General features: G+C 42.1%; 1 protein-coding gene across 1 annotated transcript; it reads left to right on the top strand.

The window, feature by feature from the left end:
- Positions 1–501: 501 nt before the first annotated feature.
- Positions 502–21,105, top strand: alkbh6 (alkB homolog 6). The gene is made up of 7 exons (XM_060856111.1): positions 502–659; positions 7,154–7,285; positions 8,961–9,029; positions 11,869–11,929; positions 16,515–16,666; positions 17,390–17,500; positions 19,999–21,105. Exons 2-7 carry the CDS (start codon positions 7,232–7,234, stop codon positions 20,266–20,268), a joined length of 717 nt encoding a protein of 238 aa, XP_060712094.1. The 5' UTR covers positions 502–659; positions 7,154–7,231; the 3' UTR covers positions 20,269–21,105.
- Positions 21,106–21,913: the final 808 nt, after the last annotated feature.

Genomic DNA, 21,913 nt, shown 5'->3' with positions numbered 1-21,913 from the left:
TCCCCATGTCTGCGTGGGTTTCCTCCGGGTGCTCCGGTTTCCTCCCACAGTCACAAAGGTGTGCGGGTCAGGTGAATTGGCCATGCTAAATTGCCCGTAGTGTTAGGTAAGGGGTAAATGTGGGGGTATGGGTTGGTTGCGCTTCGGCGGGTCGGTGTGGACTTGTTGGGCTGAAGGGCCTGTTTCCACACTGTAAGTAATCTAATCTAATCTTAAAATCTTCGAGTAAAAAATGAGGTCTGCAGATGCTGGAGATCACAGCTGCAAATGTGTTGCTGGTCAAAGCACAGCAGGCCAGGCAGCATCTCAGGAATAGAAAGATGCTGCCTGGCCTGCTGTGCTTTGACCAGCAACACATTTGCAGCTGTAATCTTAAAATCCATCACTCTTGATTTCACGTGTAATTACAGCACAGTGCTCCTCCAGGATAGGGGGCAGCAGCGATACTGAAGCCACCTACGAGGTCTGCTCTTGGTGTATTTAATCCTCGGTGACCGTTGGACCGCCTCATGATAGTGTTTATGGCGTTGAGGAGAAAGTGTTGTCCAGTTGATTCGACCAATCTTTTGTCAATTAATAAGATTGACATCGGCCTGCGACACTAGTCACAGCATCAATGCGGTAAACTGGAGAATTCGTGTCTAAAATATCACAAACAGGTATCTCTGATTTCCATCCTTTAAGTCTCCAATTCCCCTGAAGAGAGGATGAACCTCCCTCGAATTTCTTGCTATTTCCAACTAAAGTTGCCAAAGCACGATGTTATTGAATGTAAAAGACAAATGCAGGAGGGTTTGAATGATCAAAAATAAACAGAAATCTTTGGAGAACTGTAAGTGCCGAGTGCAGTGACCCTTCAGGAAAATTGCTGCACAAGATGTTGGGGGGAGGGCTTTAGCAATCTGGATTTATTTGTTTCACAGCTGGATTTTGTGAACAGAGTGGGGGGGGGTTAAAATAAAGGCTCTAAGGTTTTTTTTCATTTCGAAAATATACTTTATTCATAAAACCATCTGATGGTCTGTACAGTTGGTCATGTCATACATAGGAGGAGAAAGTGAGGTCTGCAGATGCTGGAGATCAGAGCTGAAAATGTGTTGCTGGAAAAGCGCAGCAGGTCAGGCAGCATCCGAGGAGCAGGAGATTCGACGTTTCGGGCATAAGCCCTTCCTGATGAAGGGCTTATGCCCGAAACGTCGAATTTCCTGTTCCTTGGATGCTGCCTGACCTGCTGCGCTTTTCCAGCAACACATTTTCAGCTCATGCCATACATATGTAAACATTTACATACAGAGATCAGAATTTATCATTTTTATACAGGTCTGTACATTTTTCAATCATATGCCCATATGTTTAGGCGTCAGCAGAGCCCACGTGACTGCGTGGGCCCCCTGTTCTTTAGGCAGGCAGATGTTACACGGTGGTCTTTCCCCACCGCGCCTTGGCGGCAGCAGCCCCAAGCTTCAGCGCGTCCCTCAAGAGGTAGTCCTGGACCTTGGGATGTGCCAGTCTGCAACACTCAGTCGGGGTCAACTCCTTCAGCTGGAAGATCAACTGGTTTCAGACCAGTCATAGAGCGTCCTTCACCGAGTTGATGATCCTCCAGGCACAGTTGATGTTCGTCTCAGTGTGCGTCCCGGGGAACAGGCCATAGAGCACGGAGACCTGCGTCACGGCGCTGCTCGGGACGAACCTCAACAAACACCACTGCATTCCTCTCCAGACTTCCTCTGCATAGGCACATTCCAGAAGCAGGTGTGTGACAGTCTCATCCCCCCCTCAGCCGCTTCGAGGGCAGCGTGCGGTGCGGCTGAGAGTCTGGGCGTGCATAAAGGATCTCACAGGCAGAGCCCTTCTCACTACCAGCCAAGCCATGTCTTGGTGCTTGTTGGAAAGTTCTGGAGATGAGGCATTCTGCCAAATGGCTTTGATAGTCTGCTCAGGGAACCGCTCAATAGGATCCGCCCTCTCCTTTTCCTGAAGGGTCTCGAGGACACTACGTGCTGACCACTTCCTGATGGACTTGTGGTCAAAGGTGTTTTTCTTCATAAACTTCTCCACGAAGGACAGGTGATACAGAACGGTCCAACTACTCGGAGCGTTCCGCAGCAGCGAGGCCAGGCCCATCCTTCGCAACACTAGGGACAGGTAGAACATCAGTACATAGTGACACTTGGTGTTTGCGTACCGGGGATCCACGCACAGCTTGATGCAACCACACACAAAGGTGGCCATCAGGGTGAGGGTGGCATTGGGTGTATTTTTCCCCCGTTTCCCAGATCTTTGTACAGCAAGCCCCTTCGGACCCAGTCCATCTTTGAACTCCATATAAACTAGAAGAAGGCCCAGGTGACTGCAGCGGCACAGGTTCTGGGAATAGGCCAGACCTGTGCCACGTACAATAGCAATGACAGTGCCTCACACCTGATGACCAGGTTTTTTCCCGCGATCGAGAGCGACTGTAGCTTCCATCTGCCCAGTTTCTGCCTCACTTTGCTGATACGCTCCTCCCAAGACTTGGCGCACGCCCCAGCCCCCCCGAACCAAATACCCAGCACCTTCAGGTGGTTGGTCCTGACGGTGAAAGGGATCGAGGATTAGTCGGCCCAGTTCCTGAAGAGCATAGCCTCGCTCTTGTCTTGGTTTACCTTGGCCCCAAGGCCCGTTTGAACTGGTCACATATGCGCATGAGTCTGCGCACAGACAGCGGATCCGAGCAGAAATTGGCTACATCATCCATGTACAGGGAGGCCTTAACCTGCAGGCCCCCGCTGCCAGGAATAGTCACCCCTCTCAGGCTCGCATCCTTCCTGATGGACTTGGCAAATGGCTCTATACTTTGCAATACTCCAACAGTGGCCTAACCAATGGCCTGTACAGCCGCAACATGACCTCCCAACTCCTGTACTCAATACTCTGACCAATAAAGGAAAGCATACCAAACACCTTCACTATCCTATCTACCTGTGACTCTACTCTCAAGAAGCTATGAACCTGCACTCCAAGGTCTCTTTGATCAGCAACACTCCCTAGGACCTTACCATTAAGTGTATAAGTCCTGCTAAGATTTGTTCTCCTGAAATGCAGATAAATACCTAACATTTATCTAAATTAAACTCCATCTGCCACTTCTCAGCCCATTGGCCCATCTGATCAAGATCCCATTGTAATTTGCTGTCCACGACACCTACAAATTTTGTATCATCAGCAAACTTACTAACTATACGTCTTATGCTCACATCCAAATCATTTATATAAATGATGAAAAGTAGTGGACCCAGCACCGATCCTTGTGGCACTCGCACCCGAAGTCCGATGTGGTTTTAAAATTAGACAGTGACCACCGACATTGCGAAAGATGTGAGATGCACGGAGAAAATGGGTCAGTTTAAATTTGAAAATGGAAAATATCGGAGCGTATCTGCTCCGGTTGTCAAGCATCTATCTATTCCGATCTCATTTTCTATCATGGGATTAGAATGAGTAGGTACTAAATGAAGTGATTTTTAACTGAACATCAAATAGAGCAAAAACAGAAATTGCTGCAAAAGCTCAGCAGGTCTGACAGCATCTGTTGACACACATCGAGAGTTTGCATTACCCTTGCTCATAGCTGATGGTAGCTAAGAACATTTTTTTTGCAGAAGACAGGGGCACGATGCAGAAGATAGAGATAACTTGACATCTCTGTCACTATTTCGGGAGTAGACTGTAGTAATATTCACTACAAACCCACCGACCCACAGTTATTTTGACTACATATCCTCACACCCTGTACCATTCTCTCAATTATTCCCATCTCCATCACATCTTTGAAAAAGGGGCTTCTAAAATGTCCACTTTCTTCCTCAAACAAGGATTCCCCAGCACCATAGTTTACAGGGCCCTCAGCCATCTCCCACATTTCAGCCCTCAGCCCCTTTCTTCCCTCAACAATGATTGAGCCCCTGGCACTTCACCTATCATTCCACCTGCAATAACATCCAGAGTTGGTCATTTCGCTGGAGCACTGCAGCAACCACGAGACAGAGATTTTGGCCAGGGAACTAGGTGGTGTGTCGAAGTGTCTGGCAACTGGAAGTTCAAGGTCCTTTTTGCAGACAGAACATAGGTATTCTGTGAAATGGACACTCAGTCAGTGCTTAGTTTTCGCAATGTAAAGACCACGTTGTGAACAGCAAATGTAGTGGACTAGTTTAAGTGCCGTACCGCTTCACCAGCAGGATGACAGAACTAGACACATATTTCACTCCCCTCCCTTGTCAGCCTTCTGGAAGGAATTTACTCTCTGGCACACCCTGGTCCACTCCTCCTTCTCTCCCAACATCCCCCACAACTTCATGGCATCTTCCTCTGCCAACACAGAAGGCGTAACACCTGCCTGTTTATTTGCTTCCTCATCAGTATCCAAGAGACCAAACACACATTCCAGGTGAAGCAGTTCTTTATGTGCACTTCACTCAAACTACATTTGCTGTTCACAACATGGCCTCTACATTGTGGAAACGAAATATAGGCTGAGTGTCCATTCCACAGAATACCTATGTTCTGTCTGCAAAAAGAACCCTGAGCTTCCACATATTTCCGTTGCCAAAATCTCTGTTCCATGCTTGCTGCAGTGAATTTGGAAGAACAGCACCTCATATTCCACTTGGGAACTCTACAGCCCTGTGGACTCAATATCAAGTTCAATGATTTTAGAGCTTTGAGGTAGCTTCTCCCGTGCCCTTACCCCAAACTCCACACACCAGGCCTTGTTATCACATAGACTGCTATTACTCATAACCCATTGTTAAGCCAGTTATAGTTCCCAATAGTTGCTATTCATTCTCCTAGGCTGATCGTTATCCACTCTTTTGTCAGTCCAGCTATTAAGTTAAAAAATCACACAGTGCAGTTATAGTCCCAACAGGTTTATTTGGAAGTACGAGTTTTCGGAGAGCTGCTCTTTCAGGTGTAGTAGGATCATAGGATACAGAATTTATAGCAAAAGATCAATGTCATACATTGAATACTGAACAAACCTAAATTGCTGTTAAGTCTTTCATCTTTTAGAATGGGTTACAGGTTTAGATTCATTAATATGTAAATCCCAAAACTTCTTTCAAGTCACATTCCAGAGATAACGTAAGATTTTATTAAAAAAAGGTGACATCTCAGCTAAGACAATGTATTAAAAGTGAGGTTAGAGTCTGTATGTATTCCAATCTTGAGTCAGTCTAGTTCTATTTCCAAAGTAGGAATTTATAAAATGTCACATGGATTATAAAAAATATTGACTGCCTACAGATTGTGTGCTTTTTGAACAAAATAGGTATCAATAGGTAACAAAATACATGATATACCGTATCAGTGTATGACACTATGATCTTTTGCTATAAATTCTGTGTCCTATGATCCTACACCAGTAGCTACCTGACGAAGGAGCAAAAGCTTTTACGCCCAAATAAACTATTGGACTATAACCTGGTGTTGTGTGATTTTTAACTTTGTCCATCCCACATCCACATCAGTCCAACTATTCTTCTCTCTCTTTGGCCCTACGTCCACCCATTGTTTACTCCTTAAACCCTCCCACCACCCTACCTTCTGCATAAAAATCAACTTTTTCTTAGCTACTGTCAATTCTGACAAAGGGTCATTGGACCCAAAAGGTTAACTCTAATTTATTTCCACAGATGCTGCCATACCTGTTGAGCTTAACAAGCTGTTTTTGTTAATGATTTCCAGCATCTGCAGTTCTTTCAATTTTTACCAAATAAAACAAACTAGAAAGACACCTGATAATTTCTTCACTTGTGATATTTTTGGCAGAAGCTGCCTCAAGAATTGATATTTTCAGTCATCAGTATAGTGTACCTTATGAAGCTGCCTCATCCCAGAATAATTTGATTAGCTACATGTCCATCATTTCATGATGCTAGAAGATTAACAGAAACAATAAAATAATATTTGAGAAAATTGGGATAAACATGCCTTTTTGTGTCTCCAATCATCATGAGCAAAAGAAGGATTTTTAAAAATTGAGTAAGTAATGTCTGGGGAGGTCTGTGTTTGCACACAAGTGACAAAGTGAGTCCAGAAAAAGAAATTTCATTTCTTTGGTGATTACTGAAACTAAGTCGTTGACATGCAGCATAGAAGTAATCAGTCTGCCTAGTGTATATTTGCCAGTTCATTTGATCTATTTACCCTGGCCTTTTAAATATTTGTTTTGATTATTTATTTATTTTTTGCTATCTGCTATGTATTCTGCTTGTCATTTTTGATGGGACATTCCATATGCTGACAAAACTTTGCTTAAAAATGCTCCCAATTATCCCATTGTTAATTATCTTAGTTTTATGTGTTCTGGTTACTAAGCCAGCAATTTCATTTTTCTTACTTGCTTTATAAAAAGTCTGGATAATCATGTAACATGATAGACTATTCATTTCTCATAATCTTCTTTGCTGTAATTGAAAGAAACCTAGTTTTTCTATCTGTCCTTTTATATAATCCCCAACTGATTCAGAATTAATTACCTTAGTGCAGTCCAGGGATTTAAATGGAGACTCCTAAATAAATTATAGGTGTTTATCCTTGATTTGTGCTTCAGTGTTCCATCTCCTTTCAGCTAATTCACAGAGTTGAGTCAGAGGAGTTCTGGGGCGGCACAGTGACTCAGTGGTTAGCACTGCTGCCTCACGGCACCAGGGTCCCAGATTCGATTCCAGCCTTGGACAACTGTCTGTGTAGAGTTTGCACATTGTCTGTGTGGGTTTCCTCTGGGTGCTCTGGTTTCTTCCCACACACCAGAGATGTGTAGGTCAGGTGAATTGGCTGTGCTAAATTGCCCATAGTGTTAGGTGCATTAGTCAGAGGGAAATGGGACTGGATGGTATACTCTTTGGAGGGCCGGTGTGGGCTTGTTGGGCCGAAGGGCCTGTTTCCACACTGTAGGGAATCTAATCTAATCCAACCTTCATAATGAGACCAATGGCGGTTCTGCTTGGAGTACATTATACAGATTTTAAGAGTGTACACAGTGGACAAATGGGCAATAAATATTCTGTATTGGTCCTGCAAGCATTCTTGATTTTGTGTGTTGAAATTAGAACATGTTCTAAATATGTTTATTTGGTTCCTAATTTCACCTTCCGTTCTTATGAAGTTACAGTGCAGCTATCCATGATCTTAACCATGACTCAACCACAGCAGAAGATGTTAACTTCACTGGTTTGAACCCATAATGGATGCTCAAAATCATAGGCCGTGTGAACTAGAGCCTTATTACGTGGATCAGGTTAGTGCATTGTGTGGAATATGTGAATGTGGGGTCTGTTGGCTCAGTGGGCTGGATGGCTGGTTTACATTGCCAGAGTAACACTAACCACGTGAGATTACTTCCAATACCAGCTGAGGTTACCATGATAGAGCCTCCTTCTCAATCTTTCCCCTCTTTTGACTTTTTATATGGATGGGGAGGAGGGTTCACTCATTACCTTGACACTTGCTGGTCTTAACAGATTTACTATCTTTAAGTTCATGATCTGTCTGCTTTCTAATTGAATAGGCTGAGGTTGAGTGTTTTTCCCGCTCCCTTGTGACATGGCAAAATAGTAAGGGAATGGTAGTAGAGGCAAGGTTCTGCCAACTTTCATTTAACAATTGGACAAATCTGTATCTTTTCCTCGTTTTTCACTGGAATGTGTGGGATCTCCACTTGGCAACATGCTGTAGTAAGCGATTGGTGTGTTTCAAAGAAAAATATTAAAATCACTGTCATAGAGTCATACACATGGAAATAAACCCTCCAGTCCAGCCATTCCATGCCAAAAGTAATCCCAAACTAAACTAGTCCCACCTGCCTGCTGCTGGCCATATTCTCTCCAAAACTTTCCTATTCATTTGTCTATCCAAACGTTTTTAAAACATTGTAATTCTACATGCATCCACCATTTCCTCAGCAAGTTCATTCCACATGTGAACTACTCTCTGTTAAAAAAAATGCCTGATATGTCTTTTTGAAATCTCTGTCCTCTCACCTTCGAAATATGTCCCGTGGTCTTGAACTTCCCCATCTTAGGGAAAAGACAACTGCTTTCAACTCTATCTAAACCTCTCTTGTATTTTATAAACTTCTATCAGGTCGCCACTCAACTTCCTATGCCACAGTGAAGAAAGTCCCAGCCTTTCTTTAAAACCTTCCATACCTGGCAATATCCTGGTAGATCTCTTCTGAACCTTCTCCAGCTTGATAATATCCTTCCTGTAACTGGGTGACCAGAACTAGACACAGTATTCCAAAAGAGGCCTGACCAATGTTCTGTATAATCTCAACATAATGTCCCAACTCCAATACTCAAAGGACTGAGCAATGAAGGCAAGTGTGCCAAACACCTTTTTAACCACACTGTCTATATGTGACACAAACTTTAAAGAATTACATACCTGCACCCCTAGGGCCTTCTGTTCTACAACATTATCCAAGGCCATACCATTAATTGTATAAGCCTTACCCTTGTTTCTTATACCAAAGTGCAGTACTTCACATTTATCCAGATTGAACTCTGTCTGCCATTTGTTAGCCTTTGGATCGTAGTGGTTCTAGAAAAATGCCCATCACTATGTTCGCAAACATCTGCAACCTTCAGTATCACCCACATCCTGTGAAAAAGATTCAAAAAGCGTATTCTGATTAAATCACTACCCATTATGAGTTATGCTAACAGTAGCAAAATTGAAATACAGATCCATTGAGGCAAATAGGGACAATATTTAAATTCAAGTTTCCATTATGTTATATTTAATACTTTTCTATTGTATACTACATATATTGGTCCAGAAATGTATGTGCAAGGGAAAATATATCTTTGAGAGGTTTGCATGTTACTCAATTCACTTAAGGTAATTTTATGGCAAACTTTGTGCTATGATAATTATAGTTCTTCTGAAGTATTATTTTACATTGCCTTTAGGCCCCAGCCACTGTGTATTACATCCCCAACTTTATCACTGCTACAGAAGAAGACTATCTGCTACAGCAGGTATGTTACTGCATTTTGATTCTCTAACTATGACAAACAAAATTAAACTTAATAAAATTAACTGATACTGATGAATGCAAAGAGACATCTGTATAATCTGTCTTATTTCACATTGTTGACAAAACCCATGATTTCCTCCGGCACCAAGCCTCAGTAGAGTTGGCAGGGTGGTTAACCTTTTAAGGACTGTTCTCACTTAGTGTCATACTTGCGCTTACCAGGAGGTTCCTGAGAATAAAAATATGATCCCCTTAAGTATACTGAGGCTGTTGTCATTTCCTTACTGCCATAGTGTTTGAGAACAAGCAAAAATTTGCAAAATCCACAAATTTATCTTGTTAACTTTCATATTTCATCAAAATAAAATTAATTGATGCAGAGAGAAAATGTAAGACAGTGTGTTGATAATATTTGTCCTAGTACTGATTTTTTTCTATGGTTTCTCTTTCTGGATTTTATTATTTTTGCCCTGTGGTAAATGACAAACAAAAAAAAACTTACTTGAACTAGCAAATGACCTGTATTCCTGATTCTTGTTCTGACGCTGTATGATGAGTTAGCGAAAGGAAAAGGCCTCTGAATAGTTCCAGAGATTTAGGGGAAAGGATAGCAAAGATGATTCTCGATAGGAGTGAGAGTGACAGGGTAGTTGTCATGGGGACTTCAACTTTCCAAATATTGACTGGGAATACTTTAGTTCAAGTACTTTACACGGGTCAATTTTTGTCCATTGTGTGCAGGAGAGTTTTCTGACACAGTATATAGACATGCCAATTCTGGAAAGTGTGAAATAGATAAATCCCCTGGGTCGGATCGAATTTATCTTAGAATTCTCTGGGAAGCTAGGGAGGAGTTTGTCAAACTTTTGGCTTTGATCTTTATGTCATCATTGTCTACAGGAATAGTGCCAGAAGACTGGAGGATAGCAAATGTTGTTCCCTTGTTCAAGAAGAGGAGTAGAGACTACCCTGGTAATTATAGACTAGTGAGCCTTGCTTTGGTTCTGGGTAAAGTGTTGGAAAAATTAATAAGAGATAGGATTTATAATCATCTTGTTAGGAATAGGTTGATTAAGGATAGTCGACATGGTTTTGTGATGGATAGGTCGTACCTCACAAACCTTATTGAGTTCTTTGAGAAGGTGACCAAACAGTTGAATGAGGATAAAGTGGTTGATGTGGGTGAATATGGATTTCTGTAAAGTGTTTGATAAGGTTCCCCATGGTAGGCTACTGCACAAAATACAGAGGCATGGGATTGAGGGAGATTTAGCAGTTTGGATTAGAAATTGGCCAGCTGAAAGAAGTCAGAGAGTGGTGATTGATGGCAAACGTTCATCCTGGAGTTCAGTTACTAGTGGTGTACCGTAAGGATCTGTTTTGGGTCCACTGCTGTTTTTCATTTTTATAAATGGCCTGAAGGAGGGCATAGAAGGATAGGTTAGTAAATTTGCAGATGACACTAAGGTCGGTACAGTCATGGATAGAGCTGAAGGATGTTGTAGGTTACAGAGGGACATAAATAAACTGCAGAGCTGGACTGAGAGTTGGCAAATGGCGTTTAATGCAGAAAAGTATGAAGTGATTCACTTTGGAAGGAGTAACAGGAATTCAGAGTACTGGGCGAATGGTAAAATTCTTGGTAGAGTAGATGAGCAGAGAGATCTCGGTATCCATGTACATAGATCCTTCAAAGTTGCCAGCCAGGTTGATAGGGTTGTTAAGAAGGTATACAGTGTGTTAGCTTTTATTAATAGAGGGGTCAAGTTTCAGAACCATGAGGTCATGCTGCAGCTACAAAACTCTGCTGCACCTGCACTTGGAGTATTGTGTGCAGTTCTGGTCATCGCATTATAGGAAGGATGTGAAAGCTTTGGAAAAAGTTCAGAGGAGAATTACTAGGATGTTGCCTGGTATGGAGGGAAGGTCTTACGAGGAAAGGTTGAGGCTGTTTTCATTAGAGACTTAATTGAAACATATAAGATAATCAGAGGGTTAGATCGGGTGGACAGTGAGAGCCTTTTTCCTTGGATGGTGATGGCTAGCACAAGGGGGCATAGCTTCAAATTGAGGGGTGATAGGTATAGGTCAGATGTCACAGGTAGTTTCTTTTCTCAGAGAGGGGCGTGGAACGGACTGCCTCCAATACTTGTAAACCTGCCAACTGTACGGGCGTTTAAATGATTAGAGTAGATTAGATTACTTACAGTGTGGAAACAGGCCCTTCGGCCCAACAAGTCCACACTGACCCACCGAAGCGCAACCCACCCATACCCCCACGTTTACCCCTTACCTAACACTACGGGCAATTTAGCATGGCTAATTCACCTGACCCGCACATCTTTGGACTGTGGGAGGAAACCGGAGCACCTGGAGGAAACCCACGCAGACACGGGGAGGACGTGCAAACTCCACACAGTCTGTCGCCTGAGTCGGGAATTGAACCCGGGTCTCAGGCGCTGTGAGGCAGCAGTGCTAACCACTGTGCCACCGTGCCGCCCACAAATGGTCATTGGATAGACGTATGGATGAGAATGGAACAGTGTAGATTAGATGGGTTTCAGATTGGTTTCACAGATCGGCCTATACTGCATTGTAATGTTCTATGCTCTATTAACCTCAACTGGTTTGAAATAACCTGTAGCTGTGGGAAAAAAAAACTGACCACCTAAGAAGAAAGACAGCATGGAATCTTTTTACACAGTTTTGATTAATGTAGAGAATAGGTGCATTATATAAACAAACATTTTGTATTGTGAGATTGTCACTCCCAAATTATTTGGATGACGTGATAAGTTGAAAACCTTGCACTTTTCACTATCTTCATCTGTGACTTTCAGGTTTACAATTCACCGAAACCCAAATGGACTCAGTTATCAGGAAGGAGGCTGCAGAACTGGGGTGAGTATAGACCTGTGTGACGTGAGCAAGTGTGCATAAAATCCTCCTTTATTATGTATGGAAGTGGGAGTAATATCAAAAGGTGTGGAAGCATGATGGAATTTGATATATTAATCCTTTTTCGACATAACAAGATGCATTATGCCCTTTGCATTGGAATTTATGAAAATAAATGTAACATAGGTGCGCACATTGACTGTTGGGTGCAATTCAAATGAAGAGGACTATGCTTACAGGTGACTTTAGCTGTTACTGTAAAACCTGATTAATGTACTTACCCCTTGAAGGGTGTCACTTGATTCACAAATAGAGCTCACATGCTTAGACAGGAATAAACACTTACATTGTTAAGCCCACATGTAATTGGAGCCATTTTCCATTGATAATTCACATGAATTTGGAAAACAACGCAGGTTGCACTTGGAACAATGAGTAGCAAGCTCAGCCCGAAAATTAAATTCCCCTTGAACCTCCATGTTTGCTTCTTCCTTGCACTCCGTGGCAAGCCCATCACACACCTTTGAATTTCAGCTTTACCTTCTAAGGATATCTCCTGATTCACAGCCCCACAACCTAATCGTGCCAAACATAAGACCATAAGACTATAAGACATAGGAGTGGAAGTAAGGCCATTCGGCCCATCGAGTCCACTCCGCCATTCAATCATGGCTGATGGGCATTTCAACTCCACTTACCAGCGTTCTCCCCGTAGCCCTTAATTCCTCGAGACAACAAGAATCTATCAATCTCGGCCTTGAAGACATTTAGCGTCCCGGCCTCCACTGCACTCCGTGGCAATGAATTCCACAGGCCCACCACCCTCTGGCTGAAGAAATGTCTCCGCATTTCTGTTCTGAATTGACCCCCTCTAATTCTAAGGCTGTGTCCACGGGTCCTAGTCTCCTCACCTAACGGAAACAATTTCCTAGTGTCCACCTTTTCCAAGCCATGTATTATCTTGTACGTCTCTATTAAGTCTCCCCTCAATCTTCTAAACTCCAACGAATACAATCCCAGTATCCTCAGCCGTTCCTCATATGTTAGACCTGCCATTCCAGGGATCATCCGCGTGAATCTCCGCTGGACACGTTCCAGTGCCAGTATGTCCTTCCTGAGGTGTGGGGACCAAAACTGGACACAGTACTCCAAATGGAGCCTAACCAGAGCTTTATAGAGTCTCAGTAGCACATCTCTGCTTTTATATTGCACTGCATTGTCCCACTGTTAATACCGGGGTGGTTGTGACCATCAATAACCCAACCCCATGAAATAACTGCACAAAGCTGGTATCCCATCACCAGGTCAACCTTTATTTATTTGTGCACAAAGCACTGGCTGTAACTAACCAGCTAGGAGTCAGTCCCCTGAACTGAGGAGATTCTAAATCTCCTGGTTATGTTGGTCAGCCAGGGCTCTCTTGACTGGGGTTGTTAACCTGAGCCCAGGTTAACAAGGATCTTGTTGTCAACAAGATCCAGCTGATTCCAATCACTACATCCCTCCCCCACTAAGTCTGGGGATGTAGACCTGGTCTTTCTCTTGTAGCCTTTCTTGCGATATTTTCATCCCAGATTTGGTTCTTCTGACTCGGACTCTGACTCAGGCGGTGTGTACTACCATAGCCTGTCTCTTGTGTCAGGAGTGCCTTGGAGAGTTTCCTCTTCTTCTTCCAGCAGTAATGCTATCGAGGCTGCATCCATCTCAGTCATGGGACCTGACCTTGCATCAGCTTTCCTTTGTGCCCATACAGGGCCATTTTCATGTTTCCATCACCAAACTTCTTTCCCTGAATTAAGTTGTTTCTCTCACTTGGAGGAGGCATGTAGCCGACATTGACGTTCCTGTTGCCGTAACCCCCCTACAAGGTCTGGAAATATCAGGTTTAACCTGGTACAAAGTCTTCTTTCCATTGGCAACTCTGTTGGAGCTATCCCTGTTGTTGCGTGTGGAGTGGTCATATAATCAAACAGGAACTGGGACAGTTTGGTATCAAGTGACACTGTAGGCTGCTTATTTAAACCTGCCTTCAACATTTGGACAGTTCTTTACACCACACCACTGGACAGTGGATACTATGGAGCTGTCCTTATGTGCAGATTGCCATTTGACTTTAGGAAGTATTCGAATTCTGTGCTGGTAAATGATGTCCCATTGTCTGTGACTAATACTTGCGGGAGACCATGTAGTCGGATGACCCAGAGCTATAAAGAAAATCCAGGTATGACTTCTACAAAGCCATCAGTGATGTCAAGAGGCAGTACCAGACAAATATAAAGTCCTTGATCAACCATACTACTCCTGCCACCCCTACTACTCCCTTCCTGAAGAAAGGCTCATGCCCGAAACATCGACTCTCCTGTTCCTTGGATGCTGCCTGACCTGCTGCACTTTTCCAGCAACACATTTTCAGCTCTGATCTCCAGCATCTGCAGTCCTCACTTTCTCCACCTGTGGCAAGGCCTAAACAACATTATGGGATGCAAAATGAAGCAGAGCAAGATAGCGAACAAGGACACATCCCTCCCTGATGCGTTCAATGCTTTCTATGCTCAGTTCAAGTAGAATGCCTGCAGTGTGGTGCAACCTGCCCCGACAGCCCTGGATGCACCTGTGCCAACAGTCACTGCTGCAAATGTCAGATTGGTCTTCTTGGGAGTCAACCCAAGGAAAGCGATGGACCAGATGGAGTCCCCAGCCAAGCATTCATATCTTGTGTGGACCAACTAGCGGAGGTATTCACCAACATCTTTGACCTCTTACTCCAACAAGCTGAAGTCCCCATTTACTTCAAGAACACCACCATCATCCCAGTACCTAAGAAAGCATATGCATCGTGCCTTAATGACTACTGTCCTGTACACACATGATCGTTGCCGAATTCCAAACAATTGCCATCTACAAGCTTGCTGATGATACCGCTGTGATAGGATGGGTATCAAACAATGATGGGTCAGAATGCATAAAGGAGATAGAGGGCTTGGTGACATGGTGCTATGAGAACAACCTCCTTCTCAACATCAGCAAAACTAAAGAACTGATTGTTAACTTCGGAAAGAAGGGAGAACATGCCCCCATCTGCATCAATAGAGCTGAGGTTGAGAGGGTGGAGAATGTCAAGTTCCTAGGAGTGACAATAACCAACAACCTGTCCTGGACTTTCCACGTAGATGCAACGATCAAGAAGGCACAACAACACCTCTTCATCCTTAGCTCAGGAAATTTGGCATGTCCACAAGCGCCCTCACCAACTTTTGCAGCTGCAACATTGAAAGCATATTGTCCAAGTACATAATGGCCTGTTATGGCAACTGCTGTGCCCAGCACTGTAAAAAGCTACAGAAGGTTATGTGAACAGCCCAGACCATCATGGAAGCCAACCTTCTATCCATGGACTCCATTTACACAGCCCGTTGCCCTGGAAAGGCTGTCAACATCCTCTAAGACCCAACACACCCCAGCAATGCTCTCCTACAACCTCTTCTGTCAGACAGAAGTTGCAGAAACCTGAACACACACACACACACACACACACACTTCAAAAAACAGCTTCTTCCCTGCCATTATTAGACTGACGAAAGGATTCTAAATAATACTGATCTTACTAGGCACTAGGCAAGATCAAATCAGTAAGATCAGTGCAATGTTATGCCTGTATACCTCTATCCAAGTATTTTGTTCATCCCATGATCTGTGTGTCCTCGCTTACTATGAGCTGCGTGTACTGCTCGTAAACCAAGCTTTTCACTGTACTTAAGTACATGTGACAATAAATCAATCAATCAAAGTGTAATGCTGCTGCCAGGACAATGAAAGGTATTAGTGCCTTCTAGAATGCAGGATTGAAATGCAGAACTGTATTGCAAGTGGGGTTGTGATGTGTCATGAAGATGTAGTGATGGTAGTGCATGTCCGGTGCCACCCTCACAGACAGGGTGTGCAGGCGGTCACTGCCCAAGGAGCATTGCCATGAAATGTGGTGATTGCTGTCCAAGATGAAGCTCCAGAGGAACAAGCAGTGAGCTGAGGTCACCAGGTACCCGTTCTGACGCCCATGTCATGAATTCTGATTGTCTAGTTTATCTCTGGCATGTGGGAGAATTGGAAATTGTACGTCAGTTTAGTGAGATTGGGTAGTAATGGCAAGCTAATGCATGCATACAGACTTCTTGGCACTCACCAGCAGGATTCTCATCTTGCTGTTCAAATTTTAATAGCAGTATCAGTTTTGCCTTTCTCAACATTGAGAAACAAATTTCTGCCAACCTTGCCATATTTTCCCAACTGATTCACCAATATCTACATCATTCAGGGGCTAGGAAGATTCCATCTTATGTTTAAGCTATGATGGTGAGAGTTATAGAATTTAGATGATGCAATGTTGTTATAGAATTTGATCTGTAAGTCATGAGTAAGTGCCTTTGGAGAATGAGGAAGAAAATAATATATGAAAATTGAGTTGAGTTTTTCCAGCAATTTTTGGTTTTGTTTCTGATTTCCAGCATCCACAGTTCTTTCCATTTTTATATGAAAATTGAATTTTGTACAGTTGTAGTTATTGTTAGTCAGTTTTCCTGATCTCTTGCAGGTGGTTTACCTCACTCAAGGGGAATGCTTGCTGAAAAGCTGCCCGACTGGCTGGCTAAATATGCACAGAAAATTTCATCCCTGGGACCTTTTGCAGGACAAGTTGCTAATCATGTGTTGGTTAATGAGTACAATCCTGGTGAAGGAATAATGGTACTGGTATAACACAATAATAATTGGCTTTTGTTGAACAATGATAATAATTATAGTTTGTCTGAATCCCTTAAGTTTAATTATTATAAATAGACCAGTAACACTGTTCAATAAAACAATTCAGGGAATGCAGATGATGCTGGAAAGTATCTGCCATCTATCTTTTTCCACTCTTATACTCTTGTCCTTGCTTTCTCTTTTACACTCTGTGTTTCTCTCTGGCTCTCTTCTTCCATCCTCTATCATTTCATGCTCATTTTGCTCTTTTATTTTTAATTTATTTCTGTTATCTCTGCTGGTTTATTTCTTCCTTAATATCTCTCATACTGACTCATTTTCTTTGTTTATTTAATTGTGAAACTTCTTGGAAGAATTTACTTTGAAAATGCTGTATAAATGCAAACTGCTGGCAAATTACTCTTCATTCTCTTGTTCTCTCCAGTCTCCACCTATCTCATTCTCCTCCCCTTCACGCTGCTGTTCACACCATTATAGATACTGGGTAAAAATTTAAGATGTAATCTAAATATTGGACAAAATATTAAATTTAGTTTTAAGAAAAGCACTGATTAACATTAGCTATTTTACCTGACAGCACCTTTGGCATATTCTCCTATATTAAAGGTGTGACACAAATGCAAAGTTTTATCATGACAAGTAATCATAACAATCCTTGTTAAAATTATCAAGCTGTCGATTGAAATCAGACTCTTGTCTTTATAGCCTCATGAGGATGGGCCTTTATACTTTCCAACAGTTACCACTATCAGCCTTGGCTCTCAAACTCTGTTAGATTTCTATCATCCCATTGAAAGAGAGGATGAAGAGGTGAAGGTTAGTAATCTTAATTCTGATTTATACAGTATTGACATGTTTTTAATTAATTTTGTTTTTTTCAAATTCCATTTCCCATTGATTGGAGTTCATGACAAGAGTGTTGTTGGGGGAATTGTGCAACATGACTCAATGAATGGAAAAGGAGTACAAAGCTTCTTCTAGAAAAATGTATCTGCTGGTTACCTCTGGTGGTATAATTAATGATGGATTGCACTGATGTTGTAGCCATCATCTTGGCTGTAAATAGGAGAATTCTCAAGCCCATTTCTACTGGGCAGCTATCATTTCCATCATTGCTGGCCTGAGCAGATGCTGCCCTGGGGAAGCCCTGGCTGAAAGTGAAAGCAAAACATATATGAAAATTCCATGGATGAAGTCAATCTTCTGTTCAGTCTAGCTGTGACAATAAAGTGATTAATGTATTTTACGTAAAGGTAGGATATCAGCATAATCAGATACATGCAACAGAGATATAATAAGGGCTAAATCACTTGCTTCTTGAATTACCCAAGATAACCCACAGAAGTACCAGTCTGAACTTTTATTTAAATATAAAATGGATGTCAAAGAAGCATTACTTAGCCAATCATGTCAGTACTGGTTCCAATGCTTCCTCTGGAGCTTGGAAATTTATTTCTCAGCTCTTTCTGAATTCTTTTCCAGTCTTTAAAATACTTATTCAGTTTTGTTTTAAATGGTGCTTATCATTTTCCCTGTACAGCCAGTTGTGAAACATGACATGTTCTATTAACTTTCAACATGTAAAATATTTTTCAAACACCCAATTTTTTTTTACAATTGCTTGAGTAAAGCAGAAAGTAGATTGTTTGCTGAAGAGATATTGCTGTCCCATTTAAAGAGAGACCTGAGTTGTTCAACTCTTGCCTCCGCATCTCTCTTTGACAGCTTTGACTCTTTTTGACTGTCATGTGTGATATCATGAGCTGCCTTCTTGAATGTTCCATCAAGTTGCATCCCTTTGAGTGAATGTCATCAATTCTTTTCATTCATTTTTTATTGAGGGCTGTTACACTACCTAGCATCTTTCTTGAGGACCATTAGACAAAGCTTTCAGCAGTAGATGGACTGCATTAGGAACATAGTTGGGAAATGTATTGAAGTGTAAGCAAACGGTTTTGGTGATAAGGCAAATGTGAGATTGGAAGCTCAAGTCAGCATGAAGGATGCCAAAGTTCTGAACAGTCTGATTCATCTTTACTGTGGCCAGAGAAACCCACGCAGACACAGGGAGAATGTGCAAACTCCACATGGGCAGTCGCCCGAGGCTGGAATCGAACCTGGGACCCTGGTGCTGTGAGGCAGCAGTGCTAACCACTGAGCCACCGTGCCGCCCCTTACCCTCTTTCTTCTAATATATGTGTAAAATACCTTGGGATTCTCCTTAACACAGCTGGCCAAGAACATTTCATAGCCCCATTTAACCCTCCTAACTCCCCATTTGAGCTCCTTTCTACTTCTTCTGTCTTCTTTAAGGACTTTATTTTTAGTTGTAAGGACCTTAGGTATGCTTCCTTTTTTAAATTCAGTTGATAATTACCCCAATCATCCGTGGTTCCCAAATCCTGCACTCTAATCAACCGGTCCTTAAAAGACTCCCAAATGTCAGATGTGGATTTACTCTCAAACAACTGCTCCCAATCCACATTCTCAATTCTTGCCTAATTTGCTTATAGTTAGCTTTCCAACAATTTAATACCTTCATACAAGGTCCAGCCTTGTCCTTATGTGTAAATTTCCAAAAATGTGATCACTATTCCCAAAATGCATTCCTACCACCCCCCCCCCCCGAAACTTTGATCGCCTGGCTGGGTTAATTTCCCAATACCAGTGGCAGTTTGGCCCCTCTCTCATTCGACTATCTACATGTGGTTTCAAAAAAGCCCTCCTGGGCACACTTAACAAATTGCTCCCCGTCCAAACCCCTGGCACTAAGAGTCGCAGACAATGTGGGGGAAGTAAAAATCACCTACCACAACAATCCTCTTTCTACTTGTCATAGTTCAGCCATTGGTTCAGGTGAATTTATTAAATGAAAGGCCAAGTCAATCTCAGATTTCATTGTTCACTCAGTTGGGATTTCTATCTGGATTCTCTGGAATTTTGTACCTTTGAAGAGAATAAAGTTCTGATGAGTTAGAATGTTGCTGCTCACGATACTGCCTCATATATGAATTTATCAGTTTGATGAAACACTGATTCCAGTAGAACCAGATATGTATCCAAAAGAAAGTCAGTCCATTAGCAGAGGTAGGAGAACGTCAGGACTGCAGATGCAGGACATTCCCGATGAAGAGGTTATGCTCGAAACATCGACTCTCCTGCTCCTCGGATGCTGCCTGACCAGCTGTGCTTTTCCAGCACTACACTTTTGACTCATTGGGAGAAGTAGGAGAAGATTGCAGGGGGAAAAAGAATTAGATAATAAGTTTCCTTCACATTGCATCTTACATTATTCCTCCACCATCTTTTTACAGGTTTATTCTCCACAGACCGAAGAAAACCGTTATCTTCTGTCTCTTTTTCTTGAACCACGTAGCCTTCTGGTGCTGCAAGATGACATGTATGTGAAGTATCTGCATGGCATCAGGCCAGTGAGAGAGGACATTGTCACAGAGAAGGTAGCCAACCTAAAATCATGTAATGCAAAACTTGGAACGGTTTTAAAAAGAACTACAAGGATATCCCTGACTATTCGTTATGTGCCAAAGGTTTTAAAAACCAAGATATTGCTGGGGAGAAAGTAACGACATTTTTTTTAGTTTAAATAGATTGTAGTACCATTTTATTTGTCTCCTTCCTGAAAATCTCGCTTATTTCAGAGAGTAAATTTGGAGATGTACCTCTGTATTGGTGCCTCTTTCAATGGATTTTCCTCACAATAAAAAAAATCCTGTCAGTTTGTTCTGTTATGAAAAGAATTAATATAGTGTGATATTGCTCTTACTGTGTCCTGACATCAGTTGCAACATCAGTCCCTGAGTAGTGGCGAGGAGCAAGAATTTTTCCCCCACCTCTTCCGATCTCTATTGCCCCATCCTACCACCAGTGAAGCCAGTATTAATAACTTTACTGTTAAAATAACTTAGCTCTTCACAGGCTTTTGTTGATTTCTATATTTAAGTTCCATGTCTGTGAGAAGATTTGTAGCTCGGGTGCTCGTTGTTGTGGTTCTGTTCACCGAGCTGGGAATTTGTATTGCAGATGTTTCGTCCCCTGTCTAGGTGACATCCTCAGTGCTTGGGAGCCTCCTGTGAAGCGCTCCTGTGATTTTTTTCTTTCTCCGGCATTTGTAGTGGTTTGAATCTGTCGCTTCCGGTTGTCAGTTCCAGCTGTCTGCTGCAGTGGTCGGTATATTGGGTCCAGATTGATGTGCTTATTGATTGAATCTGTGTCCAATACCAAGCAAGTCTGTGTCTCAGGCACTGTTAGAAATTGGTAAAGGAAAAGCTACATGCAACTTTCACAATCTCCTGAGTTTTAAAATCAGTAAAAGAATGTGTGTGTATTTTAATGAAATTGCTTTAGCTACTGCTGTACACAGTGCTTGCTTTCTACATTACAAATTAGGACCTGTTTATTGCATTATGCCATTCAGTAATCAGTTGAAATGAATAAATTCTACATTATTTATTCTGGAAAATATCAGTAGTGTTTGAGCTGTGATTACGAACATGGAGTGAATAAATGTAATTTAGTTTAAACTGATTAAATACACATCATTACTTTATTTAAATTTTAAGGTGTTTTGCCCCACCAGCCAATAAACCACTTCTAATTAGTGAGATATGAATTTCCTTTCAGTTGATAACAGGGTTGAAGAAAAAGTTCTGCAGCAGAATGGTCAAAAAAAGGAGTTCCATTCAAGCAAGAGACTCTCCTGGATAGATTCTCTTTCCTGGAAGACTTATCAAAAAAAATTTGAAATTTGTTTGCTGCATTGTGTTAAAACTGGAATTCGGTGTGTTCATTTCAAGTTGGCATTAAGTTTTCGATTTTCTTTGAAATCCTAACATTCCTGCTTATCTTATGGTGCCATCTTTAATATACAGAGAAGTGAGCAGATATCTGGGTCATAGGGACACAGGAAGGTACAAAGTTCTGTCATTGGACTGTCCATATCAGGTAGTCTTAGTCTACGTGATCGGAACACTACCAAAAATCTCAGTGCCTCCAGGACAAGAAAGAAAATTAATTCAACCAATCTTTATTTCTGAACACTGAAACAAAAACGTGTTTGGATATTGGTTAAAGATAATGTTTGGTTTGGCTGTGAGTCTCCTTTCAGTAGATTACTGACACTAAAAGCTTCAGAATAGGTTTTTGTATGAGAATCCCACAGCATCCAGACACCATGAGTTTGTACTTCAGGCTGAGTTAAGGCTCTTACAG

This window comes from Hemiscyllium ocellatum, chromosome 47, assembly GCF_020745735.1.
Source record: "Hemiscyllium ocellatum isolate sHemOce1 chromosome 47, sHemOce1.pat.X.cur, whole genome shotgun sequence".
In the NCBI taxonomy this organism is placed as follows: domain Eukaryota; kingdom Metazoa; phylum Chordata; class Chondrichthyes; order Orectolobiformes; family Hemiscylliidae; genus Hemiscyllium; species Hemiscyllium ocellatum.
This window is presented reverse-complemented; position numbering and strand designations above follow the sequence as displayed.